At 45.7% G+C, this 23,917-nt stretch overlaps 7 protein-coding genes across 7 annotated transcripts; 2 read left to right on the top strand and 5 right to left on the bottom strand.

The window, feature by feature from the left end:
- Positions 1-157: 157 nt before the first annotated feature.
- LAJ45_01332 (uncharacterized protein) lies at positions 158-691 on the top strand (the record flags this gene model as incomplete). Its single annotated transcript, XM_046110927.1, has 3 exons — positions 158-230; positions 294-391; positions 467-691. 3 exons carry the CDS (start codon positions 158-160, stop codon positions 689-691), a joined length of 396 nt encoding a protein of 131 aa, XP_045976105.1.
- A 364-nt stretch (positions 692-1,055) lies between these two features.
- LAJ45_01331 (uncharacterized protein) lies at positions 1,056-1,934 on the bottom strand (the record flags this gene model as incomplete). The annotated part of the gene is made up of 3 exons (XM_046110926.1): positions 1,056-1,237; positions 1,314-1,409; positions 1,484-1,934. 3 exons carry the CDS (start codon positions 1,932-1,934, stop codon positions 1,056-1,058), a joined length of 729 nt encoding a protein of 242 aa, XP_045976104.1.
- A 3,266-nt stretch (positions 1,935-5,200) lies between these two features.
- LAJ45_01330 (uncharacterized protein) lies at positions 5,201-6,125 on the bottom strand (the record flags this gene model as incomplete). The annotated part of the gene is made up of 4 exons (XM_046110925.1): positions 5,201-5,491; positions 5,557-5,760; positions 5,858-6,038; positions 6,088-6,125. 4 exons carry the CDS (start codon positions 6,123-6,125, stop codon positions 5,201-5,203), a joined length of 714 nt encoding a protein of 237 aa, XP_045976103.1.
- Positions 6,126-7,819: 1,694 nt separating this feature from the next.
- On the bottom strand, positions 7,820-10,071 carry LAJ45_01329 (uncharacterized protein; the record flags this gene model as incomplete). Its single annotated transcript, XM_046110924.1, has 12 exons — positions 7,820-8,060; positions 8,123-8,182; positions 8,233-8,309; positions 8,380-8,688; positions 8,746-9,132; positions 9,187-9,275; positions 9,331-9,415; positions 9,481-9,614; positions 9,679-9,730; positions 9,796-9,844; positions 9,912-9,945; positions 10,008-10,071. The coding sequence occupies 12 exons, from the start codon at positions 10,069-10,071 to the stop codon at positions 7,820-7,822; spliced, it is 1,581 nt and encodes a 526-aa protein (XP_045976102.1).
- Positions 10,072-15,475: 5,404 nt separating this feature from the next.
- On the bottom strand, positions 15,476-18,191 carry LAJ45_01328 (uncharacterized protein; the record flags this gene model as incomplete). The annotated part of the gene is made up of 12 exons (XM_046110923.1): positions 15,476-15,489; positions 15,577-15,626; positions 15,721-15,722; positions 15,778-15,782; positions 15,923-15,949; positions 16,012-16,029; positions 16,095-16,402; positions 16,459-16,840; positions 16,893-17,018; positions 17,077-17,250; positions 17,318-17,655; positions 17,707-18,191. The coding sequence occupies 12 exons, from the start codon at positions 18,189-18,191 to the stop codon at positions 15,476-15,478; spliced, it is 1,929 nt and encodes a 642-aa protein (XP_045976101.1).
- A 448-nt stretch (positions 18,192-18,639) lies between these two features.
- Positions 18,640-19,044, top strand: LAJ45_01327 (uncharacterized protein; the record flags this gene model as incomplete). Its single annotated transcript, XM_046110922.1, has 3 exons — positions 18,640-18,720; positions 18,778-18,941; positions 19,011-19,044. 3 exons carry the CDS (start codon positions 18,640-18,642, stop codon positions 19,042-19,044), a joined length of 279 nt encoding a protein of 92 aa, XP_045976100.1.
- Positions 19,045-20,330: 1,286 nt separating this feature from the next.
- On the bottom strand, positions 20,331-23,917 carry LAJ45_01326 (uncharacterized protein; the record flags this gene model as incomplete). The annotated part of the gene is made up of 12 exons (XM_046110921.1): positions 20,331-20,684; positions 20,741-21,775; positions 21,828-22,218; positions 22,276-22,337; positions 22,398-22,518; positions 22,577-22,690; positions 22,755-22,821; positions 22,886-22,972; positions 23,029-23,096; positions 23,148-23,249; positions 23,303-23,783; positions 23,836-23,917. 12 exons carry the CDS (start codon positions 23,915-23,917, stop codon positions 20,331-20,333), a joined length of 2,964 nt encoding a protein of 987 aa, XP_045976099.1.

Below are 23,917 nucleotides of genomic sequence, written 5' to 3'. Positions count from 1 at the left end.
TTCCTTCCCAACACTCCACTCCACCCCCACCCCTGCCAAGCCACCCACCCACCCAACCAGGGCAAGGGTTTCCACCGCCGAACCGATAAGATAACGCACCCACCGCACAACCTCACCTCATCACCTTAACCTCACACCCACCACTAGCACCGCACGAATGTCCACCTCCCGCCCCGCCGCCTCCGCCTCCGCGCCCGCCGCCGAGCCCGCCGAGAAGTCATTTTTTGAACGTACGCACCCCACCCCATAGCAAGGTGAATGAACAAGCTAGCTAACAAACCGTCGGATACCAGTGCAGCGCGACCAGCTGGTCAGTGAGATTGCGCTGTCGCTAGAACACGTGCTCATGAACATGAATGTGCTGAACCGGTCGCTGGAGGGGGTTATCGCTGTAAGTCTTCCTGTCTATCTATTATAGTAGGGGAGTATTTGATGTACTTATTGGGCCGGTGGGTGGGGTGTGTAGGTCGGGAAGGAGTTCGAGAGCGTCGAGGCGCTGTGGTCGCAATTTGAGAACGTCATGGCCAAGAACCCGGAGGAGACGAAGGGCGCGGAGGAGGGCGAGGGGGACGAGAGTACAGTTATGTATGAGGGGCTCCCGAGGGGGTTGGGAAGCGGTGATTGGGGGTCTTCTGTGGGAGTGGGTTCGTGCGTGCGTAGGCAATCGTTATTTGTTTGGCTGGCTAGCTAGGTATATAGCTAGCTGCATCCTAACTAGTTCTTACATGGGGTTTGCTTGGTATAATCTTTTTATTTTGACCTTTTTTTATTTTTTTTTATTTTCATGGTAGGATTGTATTTGTTTTTATTGCTTTGTGTAGCTAGCTAGTTACATGTAATAGAGAGGTTTAGTTTAACATTCAAGCAGATAGGAAAACAATAAGCGATTGCAGACTTTGATATAAGAATATATAGTTAGAGAGATCGAGATATATCTCTGGCCCTACCCAGCCCCACCTCCACCGCAAACAAAATGAAGCGCATTTAAAATGCCAGAAAGATACCCACCACATCTTCTCACCGAGACCACTCATCACACCCACACCTCCCCACACCTACAACCCCACTCCCGCAAGGAAGCAAATGATGGTGACAAGAGTCGCGAGCACCACGCCCGCCGCCAGTCCCAGCGGCATCATCAGCCCCAGCATCCCCATCGACGTGAAGAACGCAAAGAAGCCGCCCGCGGGCGTGAATGCGCCATACGCATAAGCCTGGAACCCGGCCGCAAGACTGCCTACAGCGGGGATTAGTTTTTTTCCGCACGACGACCCGGGATCCGGAGCTAGTATAATAGAACGGAATAGACGCACCTGCCACAACCCCCGCGGGCCCGAACCCCACAACTACCACCAACAGCTGCACAACAACTACAATCGATACCCAGATAATCATCAACCTAATCGCCTCTACGGACCCAAACACCACCCAATTAGCACACACCCACCCACACCAAAAAAACACCAGAAATGAAAACACCCACGCGGCCCACTGCACCACCCCAAGAAGCTCTCAAACAACGGCCCCATCGCCTCCGCAATCCCCGCAAACCATCCACCCATCCCGCTCACAGCCCCCGCAAACCACTCACCCACCCCGCCCACCGCCGCCACAATCCACGCCCACAGCGCGCTCACCCACTGTCCAAGCCCCGCCGTATACCCCGGGTCCAGCTTCAGCTCCGAGGTCCACACGGCGGCGTCCTGAGCAGCATTTACGCTGTGGTCGGCATAGGCCTTGAGCTGCTCGTTCTCGAGTACCCTTTGGGCGGCTGCTGTGCCACGCTGGGCGAGGTCGCGGGCAGTGTCGCTGAGGCCCGCGGTGTGGTACCAGGCGCCGAGACGGCTGCTGAGGCCGGAGGCGGCTGGTGTGGCGGCATCGGTGATAGCGGTAGCAGTAGAGCGGGTAAAGAGGTTGTGGGGGAGGACGGGCATTGTGTTTGGTTTTTGGGGTTAGAGATTGATGGAGTTCGAAAGATGTGGTAGAAAAGTGAAGAGGAGAGAAGAAGAGAGGGGGGAAGAAAGAAAGAAAGAAAAGAAAGGGACTGTCAAGTTTGTATTCCAGGCTGACCGCACAGACTAATCCGGCTGCTATCCTACTTTTGATTTGATTTGGACGGATCGGGTGGATACGTGTATGCCCTCACAGCCATCCAACAGACGGCAGCCTGTTCGAACAAACAGGCACCAGTACGAGTTGAACCTACACAACTCACCAATAGGCATCTACATACACACATCTCTATCTACAACTACTAGAATAATGATTCTAGAGAAAAAAAAGAGGTACTTATGTATATATATGATATTCAGTATACAAACAAATCCCCCCTGACCAGAGCCCCCTTGGTGGGGTGCCTGAAATTAAGGCAATGCCAGCGGTAGCAGCCGAGGGCTGTATAAGGTTTATGAGACACAATGAATGGACCACCACAGCTGTGTAGTGAACATGTGAACAAAAACGGGGTGTATATTCCACGACCTGTTTTTACTGCATGTACTCCGTTGAGTATAAAATACAGTCGATCAAAAGATCACAATACCGGCATTAACCAGCTGCGGTAGCAAGATTCAGGGCCGACTTTCGACCACAATGGCATAAGTGCACCTGCCGCGGGAAACACCATCTATTTCTCTAGAACACTTAACGAAGAAATATGGATAATTCAACTAGTGGAGTTGAAATACTAGTGAAAGTAGCTTCAACGAGCCTCAAGGAGATGTCTTGGCGGCCGAGTGATTGCTCTTGAAGCAGCTGGCTTGGCCAGATTGGCGGAGACTAGGAATAACTTCAATACATGTAGACCGTGTGCACCTGTGTCGAGCATGTACCTGTGCCGAGCACCTTATAATAAAGGCAGCATTTTAGCCACCATTTGGAGCGGATCCCTAGAGATCAGATAAGATGCTCGGCACAGGTACATTCTCGGCACAGGTGCACACGGTCTACATACCTACATGTAGTGCCCTCACATAAGCGATTACAGGTAATGTAGATCTACCAGGCACGGCTGGCGCAAATCAGGTACGGTACGTGCTGTGACTATATGTAGATAGATTAAATTGGATTTGTAATGCCAATTCTGGAGGCGGGAACTACATGTAGTCGCCTTATATAAGAAGCCGGAATGCTAGCTATTATAGTAGTATATTGATAATTTAGGCAAAAAGCCACTTCTCGCCAATATATACATGTATATATATATATATATACAAGCAGCTAGCGGGTTCGAAGACTGTTGGTTTTTTGTTTCTATATTGGTTACTTCATATCTATGGGAGAAACAAAACGGCATACAGCCCGTCCGCCGGCAATGTTCCAAAAACAGAGATCTAGACTCATAATAATAAGAGTATTATTTTATCATCCATTGAACCCAATGACCAAAAATCCATAAACACAAAACCCATCTAAAACAACAGCAGCAGCATACAACCCCACAATACGCCATTCCATTCTAGAGTCTCCAACCTACCTATGTACCATGGTAGAACTCAAGACCCATCTGTGTCAAAGACCCAATTTCTCCGGGCCACCCAAATACATGTACCTGACCCATCCCACCCATCCCTCAGCCGTGACCTTACAAGGTCCAAATAACCGCCCCATCTCTCCCCTGTCCCGACGCGTTACCCTCGCCCTCGCCCTCACGTGAAATCCACGCTCCGCCCCGGGCCATCAACCCCCCAAAAACGCCTCTTCCAGGCTCCCGCATGCTCTTGTGCGACAAACAAACACCATCCAGTGCGTACAGTCGCAACTCGATATGCCGGATCTCAATACGCCGGATCCCTTGCTATCCCGTACGAAATCCTCTGGGGTTTTGGTTTTTTTTTACTGCAAAATCAATTTGCTATCCCGGATTTTTTGCTATCCCGTATGAAATCCTTCGAATCTTGGCAATCCGGCATATCGAGTTCTGTACTGCATATGCAGCGAGCGCGCGGTGTGTATAATCAATAGCAAACGGGACCCTTCAGGTGCGTTTTAGTCACTGTGGGGCCTGGCTGAGCATGAGATAAAGACTGGGGGCAGAAGAAAGAAAGAAGAAAAAACCTCAAACGCCTTGAGTTGTCTTAAGGGAGCTGAAACTTACGGGCCCGCTACTCGAACGGGGAATCTATGTAATTTTTTTTCTCTTCCTTTGTTACACAGTGTAGTGTAGGGCTGACCTAGGTGGGAAGAAGTGTCCAAAAGGAAACACACTTGCAGATTGGGGGGATGAGGGTACATTACCAGAGGATTTCAAAACATCAACAATATTTGCAATTTGCCAGCCACCACAATAACACGAACGGCCATCCATCATATCAGCTTGGAGTCAATCTGTTCTCGAGCTCGCCATAATCATTCATACTACATACATGTACAATAAAATAAAATAAAAATACGAGTAGAGTAGAGCAGAGAAAAAAGAAAAAAAATTGGATGGTACAAAGGCTGTCGGTATATAAAATAAGAAAGAAAGAAAAAAAACAGTAAATAGATAAGCATTTACAAAAGAAAAGACAAAAAAGAGTACTCCACTGACGCCCTCCTCCATAGATGATATATGCGTTGCCTCTTTTTTCACGACCACCACCACCACCACCACCACCACCACCACCACCACCACCACCACCACCACTGCCACCACTTGCAATTGATTCCGGAAACAAAACAAGAAAGTAAAAAAACGAATCCCCTCCCCTGCCCGTGCCATGTAATGATAAACAAATACAGGAGATACACAAACTGAGTTGCTTGCTCAAAAGTAAAAAGAAGCAGAAGAAAAGAAAGAAAAAAAAAGAAAAAATCAAGCATCCCAGATCACTATGCGTACATAATATAGTAAGTAGTTCTTCTCTTAACTCGTTATGCGTTCGTTTTTTTTTGCCCAAGCCCTGCTTGGTGGGTTATTCATTTGAGACATTGAACATTAAGCCCTTCCCCGCTTACTCCACTGCGCTCGATGCAAAAATTTCCCCACGAGAAGAAAGAGAATATGAAAAGAACCGAACAAACCAACAAATAGGTAAACGAGTTCGCTCCTCCAAAAAGTAGAAAAGAAAGATAAAAACATGAAGATCGAAGGAAAAGGTATGATAATAAAGGGACATAGGTATAGGTATACGCGTAGCTCGTACAGAACGAATATCATATAACAAATGAATCAAAATAGAAAAGAAAAAAAAGAAAACTCATCACAACCGTGGTCGTCTTATAAAATTGTGCACTTCTTCTTCTTCTTCAACTTCTTCTGCCCATGACCCACCGCCATATCCATTGCCAAGTCGAATACCTCATGTACTCCAATCATATCCTTACTACTACACTCCGCATACCGCGCACCCATGCGTTTCGCGACCTCTTCTCCCTGTTGTTGCGTTACGGGCGTCATTCCATGCGTTTTGAGAAGTTCAATAACGTTTCTGTTTTTTCGAAGATCCGTCTTGAGACCGACGAGGACAACTGGGGTTGAGGGGCAGAAATGGAGGACTTCGGGGTACCACTATAAAAGAAATGTATTAGCCAAGATTTTATATGTAAATCTGCAATTCAAGGAGCGCAAATTACCTTGTCTAAAACGTTCTCAAGGCTATGCGGAGAATCTATCGCGAAACAAACAAACAGGACGTCGGTTTCTGGATACGATAGTGGTCTTAAGCGATCGTATTCCTCCTGCCCGGCTGTGTCCCATAACGCCAACTCAACAATCTTCCCACTGGCTTCATGTGTTTTATGCGTAATGTAATTCTCAAAGACAGTAGGTACATATTTCTAAAATAACAGTCAGTTTAATGTCACGTGGATCGCAAAAACAATTGCGCGATAAGCGATAAACTTCGTCACATGGAACAAAAGGGGGCGCACGAACCTCCGGGAAATATCCTTGTGAATAGGAGATCAGGAGACATGTTTTTCCACATCCACCGTCACCGACAACGACGAGCTTTTTTGAGTACGAGGGAGTTACTCCAGGGGTTGTCACGCCTGTTGAGCGTGATGTTCGTGAGACTATTGTTGATGGATCCGACATCATGGAGGCAGGTGTTCCGCTAAAAGGAATTAGCTGCCATATTAAGACCCAATGACAATACAACTTACATTCTTGAATGCGCGTTCGCCCAGCTGGAAGCACTCATTGTGATCAAATGCTGGACCGGAGCAATAGCAGAAGGGCAGATGGGATGGGGTGAGGCCTGGTTCCCGAGCTAACTAGCAAATAGAACGCGGGCTAAAACGGGTGATATAGCTAAGACGAGTCCTTCGCGGTCGATGGCAATTGTGTTTCGTTTGTGTCGGGCTAGTAGAATCTAATGACTCAAGAAACGAGAGCAAGCTAAGGTTAATGAACAAACTTCTTGATGAAAATAAACAGAAGTTGTGATGAGAGGGAGGGGTTGGTTGAGGTGGTGGTGATTGATGATTGATGATGGAGGGGGAGCAGATGGGCGTTTTGAAGAAGGTTTATCCGTTGGGGCAGGTCCGCAAATCACAACAACACAACACAAGTTGGGGCGGTTGCCGCGGTAACGCCAAGGTATCGGGGGACCGAGTCGCGAACACCCGCGATGCTGCAAACACCCGCGAAACTTCGGGATGTTGCGTCATATGTGCCTAAAAACAGAGGTGCTAGGGATAAAATGGCAAAAAGGCTCGTGAATCCGTGTTTTCGATAGATCAAGGATTCGCTTGATTGGTTCCGAGATCGTAGATGAGACAATCACTCCAGGGAAGAAAATGCTGCAACCCTTGTCAAACATGCGGGGACGACATGTCAAGGTTGTCAACAACGACCTTCCTCGACCTTTTTTTTTGTTCTCGTGGATCAAACATTGAGATGTGTTAATTGAATTGCAAATAGTTTATGCAGAGAAGTGGGGTAAGGGCACCATTACCGTGGAAATCGAAGAAATAGCTGGGTTTGATGAAAGCTCCATGATGTAAACAATAGAAAGAACTCTGTTATGGATATAAGCATCATGAATTGTTTATACTTATTCTCACCAAGTCTGGGCATCGATATATCCCTCCTCCACCATAATGCGCTGCTACACCAGTATCAAAACAGCAGAAAAAGAGAATTTCAGCAGACCCCTTGACGGGCCGCCGTCGTACAGGCTTGCATGGGCCGTAGAGATTCTAACGGTATATGGATTTGCCTAAGCTAGGGCGGCCGCAGTTTGCAGAACCCGGGCAGACTACATAGTACTAAACTGGGGCAAGCATTTGATAGATGTGACGTAAATTTTCCTGGTTTTATTCGAGCTTGGCTTGGTAGAATTGCACCACTGGATCATTGATCCATCACAATGCAGGTCACAAATTCAATCACTGCCCGTCACTCGACAACGCCAAGATTAATAACCGCCAACGTCGTTCGTATCGCAGCAGACCGACTTAGCTTCAAGCAGCGAAGAAATCGAGTACAAGCATTACAGGCCGGATTTTACCTGGATGCAAATACTCCAATGTTCGTGAAATTGTGGGGACAGTACTCCGAGCACGTAGTATAAACCCCAGACAGAAGTCCCATTTTGGCCATTCGCTAATTTGACTGAATTGATGTAGGAAGTTGTACATCGTAATACTACGTATGTAGTGAGCCGACACTCTACCGTAGCCCCGAGCACTGATATTTTTGCCCCCGACAATACATGTATGTGTAGTTTTCTAACATTAGATCCAAGCTAATCAATTAAGGTTCATGACGACATAGGTAGCGTAATTCACTATAAGTACATGTACTAGCACTTGTACGACTTTGGGTTAAACCATCTGTCATTTACTTCGTAGCTAATATGTACACGAAAAAAAAAAGAGAAAAAAAAGGCTATCATCTCCTCATATTCGCATTGTCAACACTATCGATCAGTTCATCAGAACCCTTCTCCAGTTCCCCCGTCCGCTTCATTCCCTCGCTCTCAATCCTCTCCGGGACCCCAAAAAGCCTATCCATGTCCTCCAACGTAAGTCCTTTCGTTTCCGGCACGCAGAAGAATGACCATATTCCCATTAGAATCATCAACGCTGCAAAGAAGAAGTAAGTCCCATAGCCGAGACTCGTAATCATATATCTACATTTATTATTAGTAAAAAAGTTTCGAATATTTGAATGATTACAGAGCGGGGGCTTTACGGGGTCGAGCGAGATATAATAAAAGACCAGAGCCATTGGTCTGCTGTAGTTATAGCGACACTACCACGGTCTTAGCATTTATTCTTGGAATTCAGATGGTAGCTACATACCAGAACATACGAATACCAATTGGGAAGATTTCCGAACAGTACACCCAGGTTGTTCCCTGCCAGGTCATACAATAAACCTACAATGCAGCATACAAGTCAGAACTCAATACTTTGAAGCTAGCCAAGGGGGGGGGGGGGGGTACGCACGAGCCCATAGAGGTATACGCAAACCATCGCAAGATATCCCCAACCACTCTGGGTGAATCTTCCTTCCGCAGCTGCTGTTTCGGGGTCGGCTTTCATAACATATCCTCCAATATACCACATCGGAATACTACCCACAAAGGCGCCATAAATCAAGGCTTTTCGTCGACCAACTCGTTCAACCAGCCAAACAGCGAAAATCACCATCCCAAGAGTTTTAGCGATTCCGTAACATCCTGTCGCAAATAACTTTGTTGAGGTTCCTGTTAATCCAAGAGTTTCAAAAATACGAGGCGAGTAGTAGGTAAGAATCTTCTTCATGTTAGCAAATGTGATTAGGTCTGCTCTAGGGTTAACAGGAGAACAAACATTAACACCAGTCAGGTTCTGACAAGCCATCAATAATAGTCCAATACCAACGCGGTTTCTGTTCCCCTTAAGGGTCATCTCTTTGAGATTCGCTTTCAGAGAACTGCCCCCTGACTTGAGCTGCTCGAGCTCAATCTGCTCCCTGATCCCAGTGAGTTCTTCCAGGATATATTCATGATCGCCTGGGAGGTTCCGCAACAAAACCAAATTCTTCCTGGCCTGATCCCAGTTATCCTTCTTACAAAGCCAACGAGGTGATTCGGGGGCAAAAAGAGATACAAAGAAGAAAATAGCTCCGGGGGCCAGTTGAAGTCCCACAGGAATGAGCCATTGAGTTGGGCCAGCGGGGTCTATGGTTCTATCGACGATGTAATTGATCCAGAATCCCTGTGCATTGTCAGATCATCTCATACGTTGCACATAGTGTGGGGTAAATTTTACCAGCATCCCACCGGCTTGGCTCAACACTTCGAATACTCCTACTAGTCTTCCACGAATACTCGGTGGTGAGGTTTCGGCAATATAAACGGCTTGGTAGCATCAGCTTGGGTTACACCAGTGTTTCGTTTCGGGGAAATGACTTACGAACGATCAATGATGCACCACCAATTGCTAGGCCAGTTATTGCTCGGCCAGCATAGATGAGTGGCAGCATTCCAGATGAAGCAGTCTAACTAGAATGTCAATCTTGTTTCCTCTCCCTTTTCCCTTTAAAATAATAATTGTGGCACGCACCATCAAGGCTGCACCAATGCAAAAAACCAATGACGACAGGATCATCCCTTTTCTGCGTCCCCATCTTTCGACAATTGGAAAAGTTATGAGCGACCCCACAACACATCCAGCTTGAAATGTTGACACAATATTCCCTGGGGGAGAAAAATGTTAGATCTTGAAATTATGATTTAGCTCCCGAAAATTTTCAGTACACACCCGATAATGTGTCACGTTCATACTGACTTTGGACATCTAGTCCAAAATCCCGCTTTTGGTGAAACAAAGTTAGCCAATTTATGAACTTTTAGATTTTCGACAAGAAGTAGGGAATACCTTGAAAGACACCAGTGCCTGGGTACCTCCTATAAATGCAGTATCGAATCTTTGCAATACAGAATACTTTGTTAGCAAAGTTGCCGTGTTCGTTGTATGGCACAGGCTTGTCTAACCCTACTGCTACAGCAGACATCGACACCCCAAAGCCTTCACATAACCACCACGAATCAGCGATAGTCCGAGAATAGTCATAGCTGCGATATACTCACCCAGTAGGTGAATTTTCCAGTTCCTGACCTCCTTCGGGTCGTTGGTATTTTCTGCGTGAAACATAGTTCACAGCTAAGGCTATAATTCTGCCTCGAGTGATAACTAGTAGTGGAATTGAACCTTGAGGGGCGGGACGCAATACCGAGGCGAGTGTGGCTATGTACTGACAAGGCTTCCATAAATCTGGGGGAGCGAAGCTTTTTAAAAGCTATTTCGCCTTGTTAAGCGAGTGGTCGTAAGTGTTTTATCCAGGAGTGCACGCATCAATTGACCATAACGGCGAAACTGCATCTCCAAAGAGAACTTCGAGACGGGGCCATGCCCGCTCAATTGTGTGGCCGGTATGCTTGTTTTCCTTCTGTCTTTCTCGCGAGTAAAACCTGCATAAAGTGCGGTAGATGGCATCGCAATCATCACGCGGCCCCAAAACGCGAGCAGAAATTTGGATACCTGCAGTGGTCGGTGATCTACAATGTTGTCCCGATTCTAGATAGGATCAACATGCTTAATGCGGGGTTTTCTCCGTTCTTACCAGAATAGCCTAGGTGTAGCCGCTTGCTAACCACTCCACCACTCAGAGACGTAGCCTGCCCTGACCAATCTACTAAAGATGACAATTACTACGCTTGTTGTTGTCAACAAGGCTGGTAATCCAAATAATTCATTTATTAGCTCCGTAGACACTTCTTTCTTCTCTCTTGACGGCTTCTCCTAGAGCTCTTCAACTGTCTCTGTGAATCTATGCCAAACTTTTATCAACCCGAAATTTGGGCCGATTATTCTCCTCTCTACATATCGTGTGTGCCTACTTTGCGGGGTCAAGGGCTCCCCCTTCATTCCTTTGCACCATCGGTATAAAGTCGAATAGATAGCGAAAAAGGCCTAGCTAAGAGAACCAGTACATAGCGGAGCATCTCCGCTCACTGCCGTTCGTCAGTTTCCCTCTTGGCAAATATCCCATACAATGCGGGGTAACTCGGCTATTGAGCGTCTGGGAATCTTTCTAACCGTTTTCCGGGGTTATGAAAAGCTTAACACGCTCTTCACTAACAATCATAGAATAAAACAAACCGTACTGAGCTAGCCAAGACTATTGTTATTCAAACATTACTTTCTTCGGAGGCGCCTCCGATGCATATCGACGACGGTGCCCTACGTCCTGTAGTGGAGGTTCGGATCGAGCGGAACTAGCACTGGCGGCCATGATTATTTTATCAAAAACTCTACTTTCGCCTCCGCTACATACATACAAAGACTTGGTTTGGGTTCCTTTTACTAACACCGATGGCTATCTCAGATACCATCTGCAGCCTTTACCCGCAATCTAAACCTACCCGCTTGCTATCAAAGTTGAACGAGGAGATCACTCTCGTTCGATTACTTTGCCGCCAGTTGTAACCAACGGCCGGCCGGCCCTGACTTCGATGATGAGACATTTGATGATTTAATCTTTTGGCACATATGGACAGAACTCAACTACTTCAACATGGTGGTGCGAGGATTTTATAATTTGGGCTACATGGGAGGCGGGCTCTATTCCGGGACCACCTTCAGAAAATCACTTTCAATTGATGAAATACATACTTCAAATTGCTTGTAGGAGGCAAACAAATGGATTAAAAAAACAAATCTAGATGGGGATTCATAACTCAGGACGATGAGTTAACGGCCGCCTGGCCGCTCTTGAGAAAACTATAAGCACCTTTGGGGTCTGGATCAATTCCACGTACGAGATTTTCAACAGTAAAAACCCGTTTTTCCATCAATAACAGACTCGGAGACCCTCCGTGTGGCGGTCACTAACAAGCTATTCGGTTCATGTGAATATTTTGTGGGTGGAACAGGCGATGTTGACCAAGAATTACCAATCATCCTCTAAATAAACCGCATATCGACCTTTTTACTTATTTAAGATGAATTCTTGGTGATAAAGCCACTGCATCCTCCCATTTCATAAGTAATGTCAATGATACCCTCCAACAACGCCGTTGAGCTTTCGATCCTTCGCATGCGAGTGATCTTACATGATCCAAACATTCCATGATCCAAAACACCGATCGAAGCATATAACAGATATTGATCTATGAAATGTCTCGCCACCATTCTTCGGGGATCCAAAGGCTTTAGGAAAGGGTAATTTTGGGCAACGATAGGTAGCTGCGTGGCACCTGTTGAAATAAGCACGCCAAGATGTCTCATTCATTACCCTACATTATTGAGTTGACCTAGCTCCGTGATCTTCAAATTTCTTCTGTCAGCCGCTTAGACGACGCTCAATAGCCCAAATCAAGAAAGTATGCCCGAGCCTATAATCACACAAGAGAGAGTTCAGCTCTTTGATCTATATACTAGATCGGGCGGAAATAACACACACACAAGTCAGGTGTTGACACGCTTCTGCTGCTTAATTCTTGATTTACGTACTGATGAATGGAGCCATATAGGCCAAGCTAATTACGGGGAAGAGAGATTTGCCCACAGATGCAGTGGTTTCACGAGAGCACGATGGTAGGGTACCATGGTGATTGGTTGCATGTGTCTGCTAGATCACCCCTATGATTTATGTATATGTTAGCGTAAATGTAACTGTAACAGAGAAAGAGAGAGGGAGAAAGAGATAAGCAAGCGGTTGCCAACAGTGACACCTTTCGGAGGCCATATGCATACTAACACCACAAACCTTATTGATAGACGCATGAACCTGAGACGAGCACGTGTGCGATATTACATGGTCCAGCAAACCATGATCAACAAGCTCAGGCCTCGGTGCAGAAACTTCCTCAGATGTGCATTGTAAAAACTGTGGTGCAAAGCACAGGCTTCAATTTCTTAACGGTGGGATCGCTCCCACGTATATATAAGCGTAATATAGCTTTCGTGCACATGTACTCATGATTTTGAGAAGTTTCAACCGATCTAAAGCGATAGGTAAATTACAAATCGAATGATATATACACAGGGCATTCATCCAGGAATATCCCAAAAGGATAGGAGAAATTTACTTCTCCGAAGCTGTCTTGGCGTATCGGCTTTCAATTAACCTTTTTTGGGTGGTGATTTAGCACTTAGAGGATCGAGAGTTACGACATGCTAGAAATTAAAAACAATCTGATTTGACCTGCTCATTTTGCGAATTCAGACAATATAGAACACTTAGCTAGATATCCCAAAATCTGGGCCCACGTAGTCCTATCTCATATCCATGGTGAGAGGGCTGCCCAGAAATAACAGGTGGCTGATATAATACCACCATGCTCATGGGACTCTTATCGCCAGCCTAAGCCACATAAGACCAGACTCTTCATAGTTAATCACTCGGTCACATATTTGATTCTAGCTGCCATACGTATTTTTCCTCTTCGGTGCCAAATATATCCCATGTGCCAAATAAAAGAAAACGCGGGCTATCTATAGGTAATAACCATAGCTAGAAATTTTTTTTCAGATTTACTTTTCTCTTCTGGGATATGTATGGGGGGGGGGTGCGTTTTAGCTACCAGCTGCAGACGGCCGCTATCAAATACCAGGTTTAGGGGAACGTACGTGTAACTATCCACCTCAAACCATAAAACATAGCAATCAATGTATCAAATAAATCATTGTTTTATATAGATTAGTATCAGCGGCGATGTACATGTTGGTCTATCTTGACTAACGTTAACATACAGTACAGCGACAGGTAATAAGTGATGGAACGCCCTGAGAGTACAAACACCAAATGTTGGTGGCGTTTTACCAAAATAGGTATTGCTCTGTTCCATCACTTATTACCTACCGCTGTATATTGCATTTTCACCAAGCTGCAGTTGAAGCAGGCTCAATCCATGGAAACAGCCTAGTCTTCGAAATATCATTGGATGGATGGTTATCTTACACTTTAAGATGATAAGTACACCGGTACCTACTAACCAGATAAAGGATAAAGTATTGCTCCGCCCAGTCTTAATATAGGTCATAGAAAACCAGGTAGGAAATGTTAATAGAAACATCAGTGCTCTACCAACTATTGAAATGAATCAAAAAATGAATCTTATACTCACGTAAAAATTTGGTGTGAAATGAATCATCGGAAATGTGTTTATTAAGTGAACTGTCTTTACCAAGGAAATGAATCTTTTTACTATGGGGAAATGAATCCGGAAATGAATCTTAAGTCTCATATGTTACTTTAATAAACACATTACCACTAATCCAAGACTTATATATACATTATATAAAAGATACAAATAAAAAAAATAAAAAAGACTTATTCAGGGATTGAACCTAGAGAACAGCGATTACACAGTCCACATCTTATCACCTACGCCATTAATCGATATATTAAGCTCTATACGTTCCCCATAAACCGTGTCTATTGTAGAAAAGTCACAGGAAAAGACATAAGAAAAGCCATTCTGGGTCCCGGTGCAGCCCAGGAAAAGGCATCAGAAAAGGCATCAGGAAACTTAAAACATATTTTGGGATGACGACGCATCCATGTCCAGAATAGGTAGTACATAAGCGGAGTTGGATCAAGAAAAGGGGTTTTCGGCTTTGGAAATGAATCTTTTATGCCTTTTCCACAAGCGTCCCAAAATTCGCTTGGTGGGAAACGAATCAAATGATTCATTTCCATGGCTGGTAGAGGTGGCGAAGACTATACTACTCAAATATGAGGAGATAGAACGTGGAATTGGCCACCAATGTATACGCATTGAAAGACAACGGCTCAAGATATGAGCCCTAGGTACTACCGTCTTTGAAGAGACCACCTCTTGCCTTCTGGTCGGTTTACTCACAGGATATCACTCGGTATAAATCCATCTTACACCCGATCTTTATGATTTTATTTTATTTTATTTGCCAATTCATTACATCCTAATATTTGTGTAGAAGGATGTAATGCTACATTGTAAAGGTGGAACTATAGTAAGAGCTCGTTATAAGTTATCAGCCTATACTTTAAAGAGCATCTCTAGGTGCCTCTCGATTCAGCCCTCCTTCTATAGACTAAGTCATATACACTCAAGATAATGTACTATTGTTTTCTACCGTCGGTCATAGCTCATTGATAATGCTTTTTGAATCTCTGTTTTACGCGTCTTATTTGCTTCTAGAGAGGGAGAAAAACAAAGAAAAAGCTTCTTTTACTCGGGTTCATGAAACGCACGAAACGAAACAGCTAAGCCTTTTGAGGGAAGGGCAATGCTGCAAGTGCACATATTCAGATCTGACCAACGCACACGTAAACTCTAATGAATAAGCAAACGATGATCAAGTTTGATACATCAGTATATCATGTACTAAGGAAATACCTCTCTGCGTCCAGCTAGTTAGATCCGCAGGTCTATCTAACCAGGAGAAGCAGCAAAATCATGAAGGTAAAGTATGCAACGCAGAATCAAGAGCTAATGCGAAAAAAACTTCACGCAACACCAAAAAGCAGCAAAAAGGAGATCCGTTCGGGATGAACAAACTACCTAAATATTCACATAAAACCATCTGCATAATCACAGCGTTATTCCTGTTATTTTTTTTCCTCTCGTTTTTTCTCACGTCTTATCCACACTGACTGCTCCTCCAACTTACCAAATTGTACCGTTTTAAAGAGCAAAAAGTATGCTAACCCTTCCGCCAACCTGCCCACCCGCGAACCGCATTGTTGATATAATGAGATGGAAAAAAAAGGAGAGAGATATAAGAAATAAGGAAAGAAATTCAGCAATACCGTACCCCTCCAAGACCAAGACCAAACTAATTAAGGAAAGTAACTAATAAAAATTCACAAACAAAACCTAGCCCCGTTAATTGCGCAACTATGATGATAAGGAAAGGGTGAACAGAGTAAGGAAAAATGCAAAGAAATTAAGTTCCCAGATATCGTAAAAATATTGTCCTGCAAAGAGAAAAAAAAATAAAAGAAAAAAGGGCATACTAGCATAGTGTGCCAGCTTCAATTGATCTATCTCATTTGTACAGCATCCTCATTTAATTCTTCATGGTGTTGTTGATGGTCGTGATCACCATCATGATGCAAAGTGACTATTTAAACGAACATATTAGCACTCGTCTTCTAAACTTCTAAATGATAGTAATAGTCCACATACCAGAATTGAACTCTTCAAAAGGATCGAAGTCCTTCTCGCCAGGTGTTTCAAGATCGCTTGAGAGCGGTACTCCACGCACCCTGGCGGCGCCAATATCAACACTTTCACTCTCCTTCACACTGCGGAAGTTCACTGCATCAATGCCCTTCCCTTGGTTTGGGACCATTGGAGGCCTCATATGACGCAATAGAGCCCACTGTGTTGACCTAAAGAAAGCATGTCCTTTAACATCTGATGCACCGGCACGAGAACCCAATCGGCGGTTTTCATCCTTTACAAGCAATTTGCGTATTAAAGACTTGCAGTTACTACAAACAAAAACCTGGTTAATTCCGAACAATATAGGAGTTTGAACGAGACTTACTTTGTTATTGAGGGCGAACCTGGGTGCTCCGGAAAACCAACTTCATCCCTGAGGATATTTGCAAAAGTCCCATTTCGGTTTTTTCCTTTAAATGGGGTAGTTCCATACAACATCTCGTATACCAATATACCGAGAGTCCACCAATCCACAGCACTAGTGTGTCCATTACCTTTTATTACCTCTGGAGCGATGTACTCCTCAGTTCCAACAAACGAATTTGTCCGGAAATTAGCAATGCAAGATTTTGTATCGATCGCAGGGAGTGAGTTTTGAGAGGCTCCTCCCCTAGCGACAATCATGGTTGGCACACCACCAGGCTCTGATTGTTTTGACAAATCAAAGTCTGACAACATGATATGTCCAGACTGATGCAGCAGAATATCTGGAATATGAGTCAGCACGGGTCAGCAGTGGCGGAACTTATGTAGATATACTTTCTGGCTTGAGATCTCTGTAAATGAAACCCATCAGATGCAGGTACTCTAGAGCTGCGGTAACTTCCGCAGCATAAAACCGCGCGTCGTCCTCGAGGATACATTTTCCAGGCCGCGTTTGCAAAGCTGTGGAAAGTTAGTAAGACGACCCGCTCGATCCTGTCCCATGTTGAGTAAGCCTCACCTCTGAAGAATTCGCCACCACTGCAGTACTCCATGCACAGGTAGAGATGATCCTCCGATTGGAAAGAATGGTAAAGGGTGACAATGAACGGATGATTACTGGTAGCCAAAATCTCCTGTTCGGCCAATGCCCTTTTGATTTTGTTCCTCTTGATCATTTCCTTTTTACTCAATACTGCGGCCAATAGTTAGCCAAATAAACTCTTTCCCGAGAAACACTGGAGAAAAACAGTCATGCTAACCCTTCATGGCATACAGCCTATTACTCTTCTTCTCCCGTACCAAATATACCTTCCCAACATCACCCTTACCCAACAACTTGATCTTATCGAAGCTCCCCGGCCCAACTTCCACATTCCTTACTTTGATTGAGTTCGAGCTATACGTCCTCCTGAATTGTCCATTCCTAAGCCGCTCCGGTATCGCCTCGCCAGCCCCTGGCACAAGTAAGTTCGATGTCGACGTACTTCTCAGCTCCCCCGATCCATTACTGAGCGGCGATGACGCGGCGGGCGAGTAATTCAACGACGGCGGCTTCCCCCCTTCCTCTGTCGCAGTATCCGGCCGATTCCCCTTACTACTATCACCGGATGAGAATAGACCCTGAGCATTTGGAGCCGAAGCCACCCGCCTCAACTTTCGTGCCAGCTCCTCCTTGTTCGCCTGTAGCTGCTGGTCATTTGCACCCGATACGCCGATGCTGATACCCGGCGGAGACAACGACAATTCGGGCGTTTCCGGGGGGGATGGAGGGGCACTCCCTTCATTGTGATGTCTGAGCGCCGGAGGGCCCTGGTGGGCAAAGTACGGGTTCGCGTTCGCTGTGGGCGAAATTTCAGCATGATCCAGCTGGCTGGCCGATGAAGTAGATCGGCCTCTTAGGAAACGGGATTTAGGGCGGAGCGAGCTGCCGAGATTAGAGGTATGGAGCTCACCACTGGACGACGCGTTACTGTTACTACCAAGACTATTTATTCGGAAGAAATTCTTGAGTTTTGTAGGGAAATGAGAGGAAGAAGAGGATGAAGATGAGCCGAAGCGGCCACCGCTTGAGCTAGGCGATGAGGGAGTCTTCCGCTCATTGTGGCCCGACGATGAACCGAATAATTGGGTCATCAGAGCAGGGGCCCGATGTGAGAAGTTAACAGGGTCGATAGTAGCCAGTGTCGTCTCCGGGAGTGAACTGGGGGGGGGTGTTCTAATGTGTGGGGCTCTATTGGTGGTGATGGTGTATGAGGATCAAGAGGATTCCCAGCAGCGGAGAATTAATATTAATGCGGGGGGGGACGGGAAATTGGAGCTTGGCTTCTCCCGCGTTTACAGATAAATAATAGCTGGGAAGAGGGGGGGGGGGGGGTTTGGTAATAGCAGGTATGGGTTTGTTGGAGATCTGTGCTGTAAGTGACTGGTGGGTGGTGGTTCAGAGGCTGAAAGGGACGTTGGTTGTCTGTCTGTGGTGCGGGAGGGAAGGCAGGCAGATTTAGAGTGACTATGCCTATGTATGTATATATGTACGCTATGAACCGCAGCCTGGGGAATGAGCAGACGAGTGAGTGGTGGTAGAATGTGGCCGGAGAGTAGCGCAGCGGGCGATGATGGGGGATGTGGTGGAATGACAGTTATTGGGGGTGGGGAGGCTGATGTGGTAGGTGAACAACGACGCAAGTATAAAACTATACCATGCGCAAAGTACGTGAAATAGAAAAAAAGTTGGGTTGAGTTGATTGAGAGGAAGGAGGGAAGAAGAACGGAAACAGAAACGGAGGCAGCTACTCTCGGACAACGGAGAGAGACCACAAACTTGGGCTACACAAAACTGACTGACAGCCAGACAAGACTTACAGGGAAATATTTCTTACTAGCAGGGTAAACACACAACCGTTCCCTCGTATGACGGAGAAATTATTATGGCTAAGTTGCTGTTGCCCGTGGCAGATTATCAAGCAGGGTGGGGAGCCGCGATGGTTAACTGCTGCTTCTGTGGTTGTAGGCAGAGCAGGCAGTTGAGGCGGAGCAAGCAGAGCAGGGCAGGTGGGCGGACCAGGGAGGTGCACAGACACGACAAACAGCAGAAATGGCCGAGTAAGAAGAGAAGGGAAGAAGGAGCAGCGTGGAACAGAACAGAACAGAGCCAGATGTTAAAAAAAGGGCAAGAACAACACACTACGTATTGACTTCTGGAATGCAGGTTTTACTTCTATATACACGCCTGCCTGGCTGCGCTGCGCGGGTTACCTAATTGACTTGATTCATTGTAAAGCGCAGAGTTGGCGATGCTTGGCATTTATAGAATGGAAGAATCCATACTGTTTGCCCTCAGCCTGAAGCTCCTCCCTAAAAATTCGCGGCAACAACTATATCCGCCAATCGTGGAGTTGATGGAGATAACAGTAGTGTCCACCCATACTCATACGGATATGCCTCCCGGCCATGCTTTATCTCCCTCTCGAGCTCATGTAAAGGGTATTGTAGGTAAATGATTACGATAACAGGTCCCCCTTCTTTTCTTTCTGGAAAACTCACCTCGGAAAATTCTATCGCGAGAATCAGCCAGCCCTTAGCATAAAAGAGTGTCTGTCTGGAGAGGACAACATCGCTACAACCGGTCATTTCCTGAATTCCCTTCCCCAAGCAACAGAAAGTTGGAACATAAAACCCGTTAGACGCGCGAACCCTTTCTTCCAAGAAACGCCGAGTAAGCGATGATTCCATGCCAAGCCCGACCCGACACTCCCCCAAGTAAAGACTTCCCCCCTTAGTTAACCGGTTGCCGAAATTGCAGCAAAAGAAACCTTTCTCCCGGTACACAGATGCTTTGATGCAAGATGCAAGTGTTCATTCGTGTTCAACCGCGTCATCAGTAGATATGATAATTTGGTTTTTTTAAAAATTTTTTTTTTTCAATCTCAAGATCCAGAAGGGGTGGGTTGGCAATGGTAGGTGACACGAATCAAAGGGGGTGATAAAGGGAAGACAGGCTGCAGACAACCTCCCATGGGCCATAAGTGGGTCCATTTGTTGTTCCTGCGGTAGCGGCTTTTTAATCGGGATCCCGTGTGCTTTATTTAGTGTTTCATTTCGCTCCTTTGGGATTCATCGTTTCATTAAGGGTTGGGGTTTCATCATGTAATATCACTCGAATACTATGTTCAATTGAGAACCCATGATATAATTTTTGGTACTATTGACTTCGCACCACGTGAAACAATACAATGACAGAAGACATATACTGAAATACCATCTATCTACTGCTCTCTAAGCAAAGTCCAATCTCTCCTTTGTCCACTCTGGTTGTAAGTATTTACCGTCAAAATCAAATTTGAAAGAACTAGTAAACCGATCCACCTCTTTCAACTCTAGGCTCTCCAACACCGCACCTGCTTCATCCTGTGCCCAGATCGCGACACCAATTGTGTTCCATCCACCATTGTTAATGATACCCGGTGGGATCGGGAATTCAGTCTGTGGGCCGATGTGGGATATGTATTTACCATATTGGTATCCGTTTACATAGATCTGAATTCTGGAGATTGTGGTTTTCGGAGCACCAAGAACTATGGCAAGGGGAACATCGTGATTTGTGGGAATTGAAAGACGGAAGGTGGTTCGCTAATTTAGTCTGTTAGAAAGGTCTCTGGGTGATCATGGGGCTTGGGGGTACTTACGTAAAACTCGATACCAGCACCTACTACACCCTCAAGTGGGCTCTTTTGTTTCCATTTTCCATCATCGAATCCAGGCAGCGCCCAGCCAAGTCTCTCGGCCCTCAATCCACCCTCGTTATACACACCTCTCACCATATCCACCGGCGACTCACCCCCAGCATTTCCGATTAATCTCCACTCAGTAAATGTTGTATTTCCTCCAGTCAAGCTTGCCTCACTAATCCCACGGGGGTTTCGTGGGCCATCAGGACCAACAGAGTCTTGATCGTGACCTTGGTAATCAAGCACAACAAACACTACATTCCCAGTATCGAGGAGAGTTTTGTTCGTAAACGACAAGGTGAGAGTCGCACTTGCATTTGCAGGCGATCCTGACCAAGAACCAATAAACTCCCCGTTCAACCAAGTGCTGTATCCAAATGCGCTCCCGCCAATAGCAGTGAGTGTAACGCTGCTCGCTGTCTTGCCGTTAAAGTAGCCGCGGTAGAGTTTGATACCGGTGTGGAAGCCGTAGTCATCCGGATACAGCACCGGAAGAGTCTTCGGCTTCTGTGCGTTATCTGTGGTGGTGTGATTCGCATGTGCCCATTTTGAATCGTCATAATCGACTAGACGCTCTGGGATCGAGTCGCTGAATTTCCACTTAAGACTCTTCAGATCGGGAAGATTGTAGCTGAGTGTCTCTGGTCCGGCAGCGGTACCAACGAGAGAACCATATGAGGTGCGTTTAATGTCGGATGGGGTCCTGCCGTTCCATTTAAAGGATTTGATCTTCTTGGGAGCGAAAACTTCAATAGTTGATGTTGAGTTTAGATCACCTCGGAGCTCTGCAACCGATCCCTCGAGGGTGGCCGAACGAACAAGGTAAGGTCCTGATACGAGAAGTTGCTCATCGGCGTGGACATTGGGGTTTGAGGTGAGGGCTGGAGCCCAGATGTTCCAGCCTGTGATGCGGTCGACAATTTGGATGAGAGGGCCGTTGGGGAACTGAATGAATGAGGAACCTCTGGCTTGAGTATAGGTCACTCTTGTATGCTTGGTGAGTGTTAGTATGGTGTTAGGATCTGGTTGGATTGGAAATTATTACCTTTGTAAGATATGTTTCCGTAGTAATCGCAGCATCTCCAAATACTTTCGGAGCCGCGGTGATATCCTTAAGTACAAACTCCACGGTTTGACCCGCATTTGCATAAAGAATCAAAACCGGACTATCATCAATAATGGCAAAAGTTAAGACCTCGGCAGACGAATACAAGAGTCCGTATTTTCCAAAGGTATAATCAGTGACAATAAACTTGCTCTCTCTGCCATCAAGCTGAATATTCGGAACGACTAAATTTCCAGCACTCGTCTCAACATTCAGACCGAACTTTACTACGGTTCGGGAACTTGAAGTGTTTTGATTGACCCAGTAAAATCCAGCATTGGTTGTCGGGTTTCGGTTATGAACTGTGTAAATTGCAGTGTTATTGGTGAACCTGTGTTTGGGTCAGTAAATCTGCGTCATGGATTATCACACGGGTTTATTTGCGTACGTTGTACCGTTACCAAGCTGGTTTGTTTCCCGAAGATCGGTGCTAACTCTGAGGAATAATGTCTATAGTATATTGGTAAGTTATTTCGTATATATTTGTCTTTATAGGGTAGGCATTTATACCAAGAGTTTAATTTGGCGCATCTTGTCGCGGATAATACGGGACTCGGTCAATGGCGCTCCGTAGTCATAAGACGTATACACTACAGGTGCAGCAACACTCCCCCAGTTGGTTCCGCCGTAACTAAAATCAACCAGAGAATCAGCTCTTAGTTCCTAACAGGGACTGGATGACTACATACGTCATGTAAAGACTAATCAGTGAGATCTTCTGCGCGACTAATGTCTTATAAAACACGTCCGAAAACTCGTTACCAGTGAGTTGTGCGCAATTTTCAAAGCCATAACCTCCCCATCTATAAAGAAGTACGGGATTAGATTCACTTGCAATTGGAGTAGTAGAGTTATTGAGATGCATACGGGTCAAAAGCGCCTCCTTGGTATTCAGGAACATATGAAGGCTGAGTTGGTGAGTAGTTATTAAACCCTATATATTGGATGTTTTAGCACATAAACTTGGTTGCGAAACTTCTCAGAGAAAGACTCAATACATTGATAGTAGGTCTTGACAATGTTGAATCCTCCAGTTGGGTTGGCGCAGTTGAATCCGTTGGGATACGAGTCCAAGCCATAGATATCTAATCAAGGTTAGGTTTCACACTCAACTACTAGCCTTTGAAGATTGAGTTCATACCAACTGAACCGCCAACATCCAAGTAATCCGTGGACCAACTTTGACCTCTCATTCCTTTCTCGTTGTGTCTGAATCAATGTTAGTTAACCTGCTTCCCTTTTAAAATAGCCACCACTTACGTAGAAGGAACAACAACACCTGCGTTTTGAAACGCTTCATCGATTTGGACCATATACTTCACACCCGTCCAATTGGGGTCATGATAAGACTCGACGAATTCACTAATATAATGTCAGTAACAAGCTACTCCTCTTTTACATGGAAAACAGCATACTTCTCGTGTTGATTCAGAATAGCCATTCCTCCCTCTACGATCGAATTCTTTGCAAAGATCTTCCCTACCTCCGTGATAAATGGTAACCACGCCTCATGGTACTTCTCGTCATCGGTCCTGTGTATACCCCATGCGCCGGTAGTAGTCCATAAAGCTACTCCGCCTGCACTAGTTTCAGCATTAATATAAGGTCCACTTCTCGTAATGATCCAAATTCCGGCCTCCTTCGCGTAGTCGAACAGCCTCTGAATATCCAATGCAGCTGTGGTGAAATCGAGTGTGTCAGGATTCGGAGAATGGTATGCCCAGAAGAAATAGATTGATACGGCATTAAAGCCAGTCGCTCGCAGCTTCTGAAAGATGTCGAGCCATAGCTCAGGGACAGGAAGACGCGGGTAGTGAAATTCACCCGCGAATACATAGACTCGCTCGCCGTTTATGTAGAGGGAGCTACGATCCCACTCGACGAGGTCGGTTTTGCCTATAGAGTGTCAATTATGAATCACATTTGAGCATAGGTATTTGGCAGCTACCATTGTTTTTTTGCGCAGAAACTGAGGAGGCTAGCAAGCTACTCGCAAGCACGAGATGCGCGAAGACATTGAAGAACCTCAT

The sequence above is a fragment of the Morchella importuna genome, assembly GCF_003444635.1.
Source record: "Morchella importuna strain M04M26 chromosome Unknown Morimp01GS002, whole genome shotgun sequence".
Classification (NCBI taxonomy): domain Eukaryota; kingdom Fungi; phylum Ascomycota; class Pezizomycetes; order Pezizales; family Morchellaceae; genus Morchella; species Morchella importuna.
This window is presented reverse-complemented; position numbering and strand designations above follow the sequence as displayed.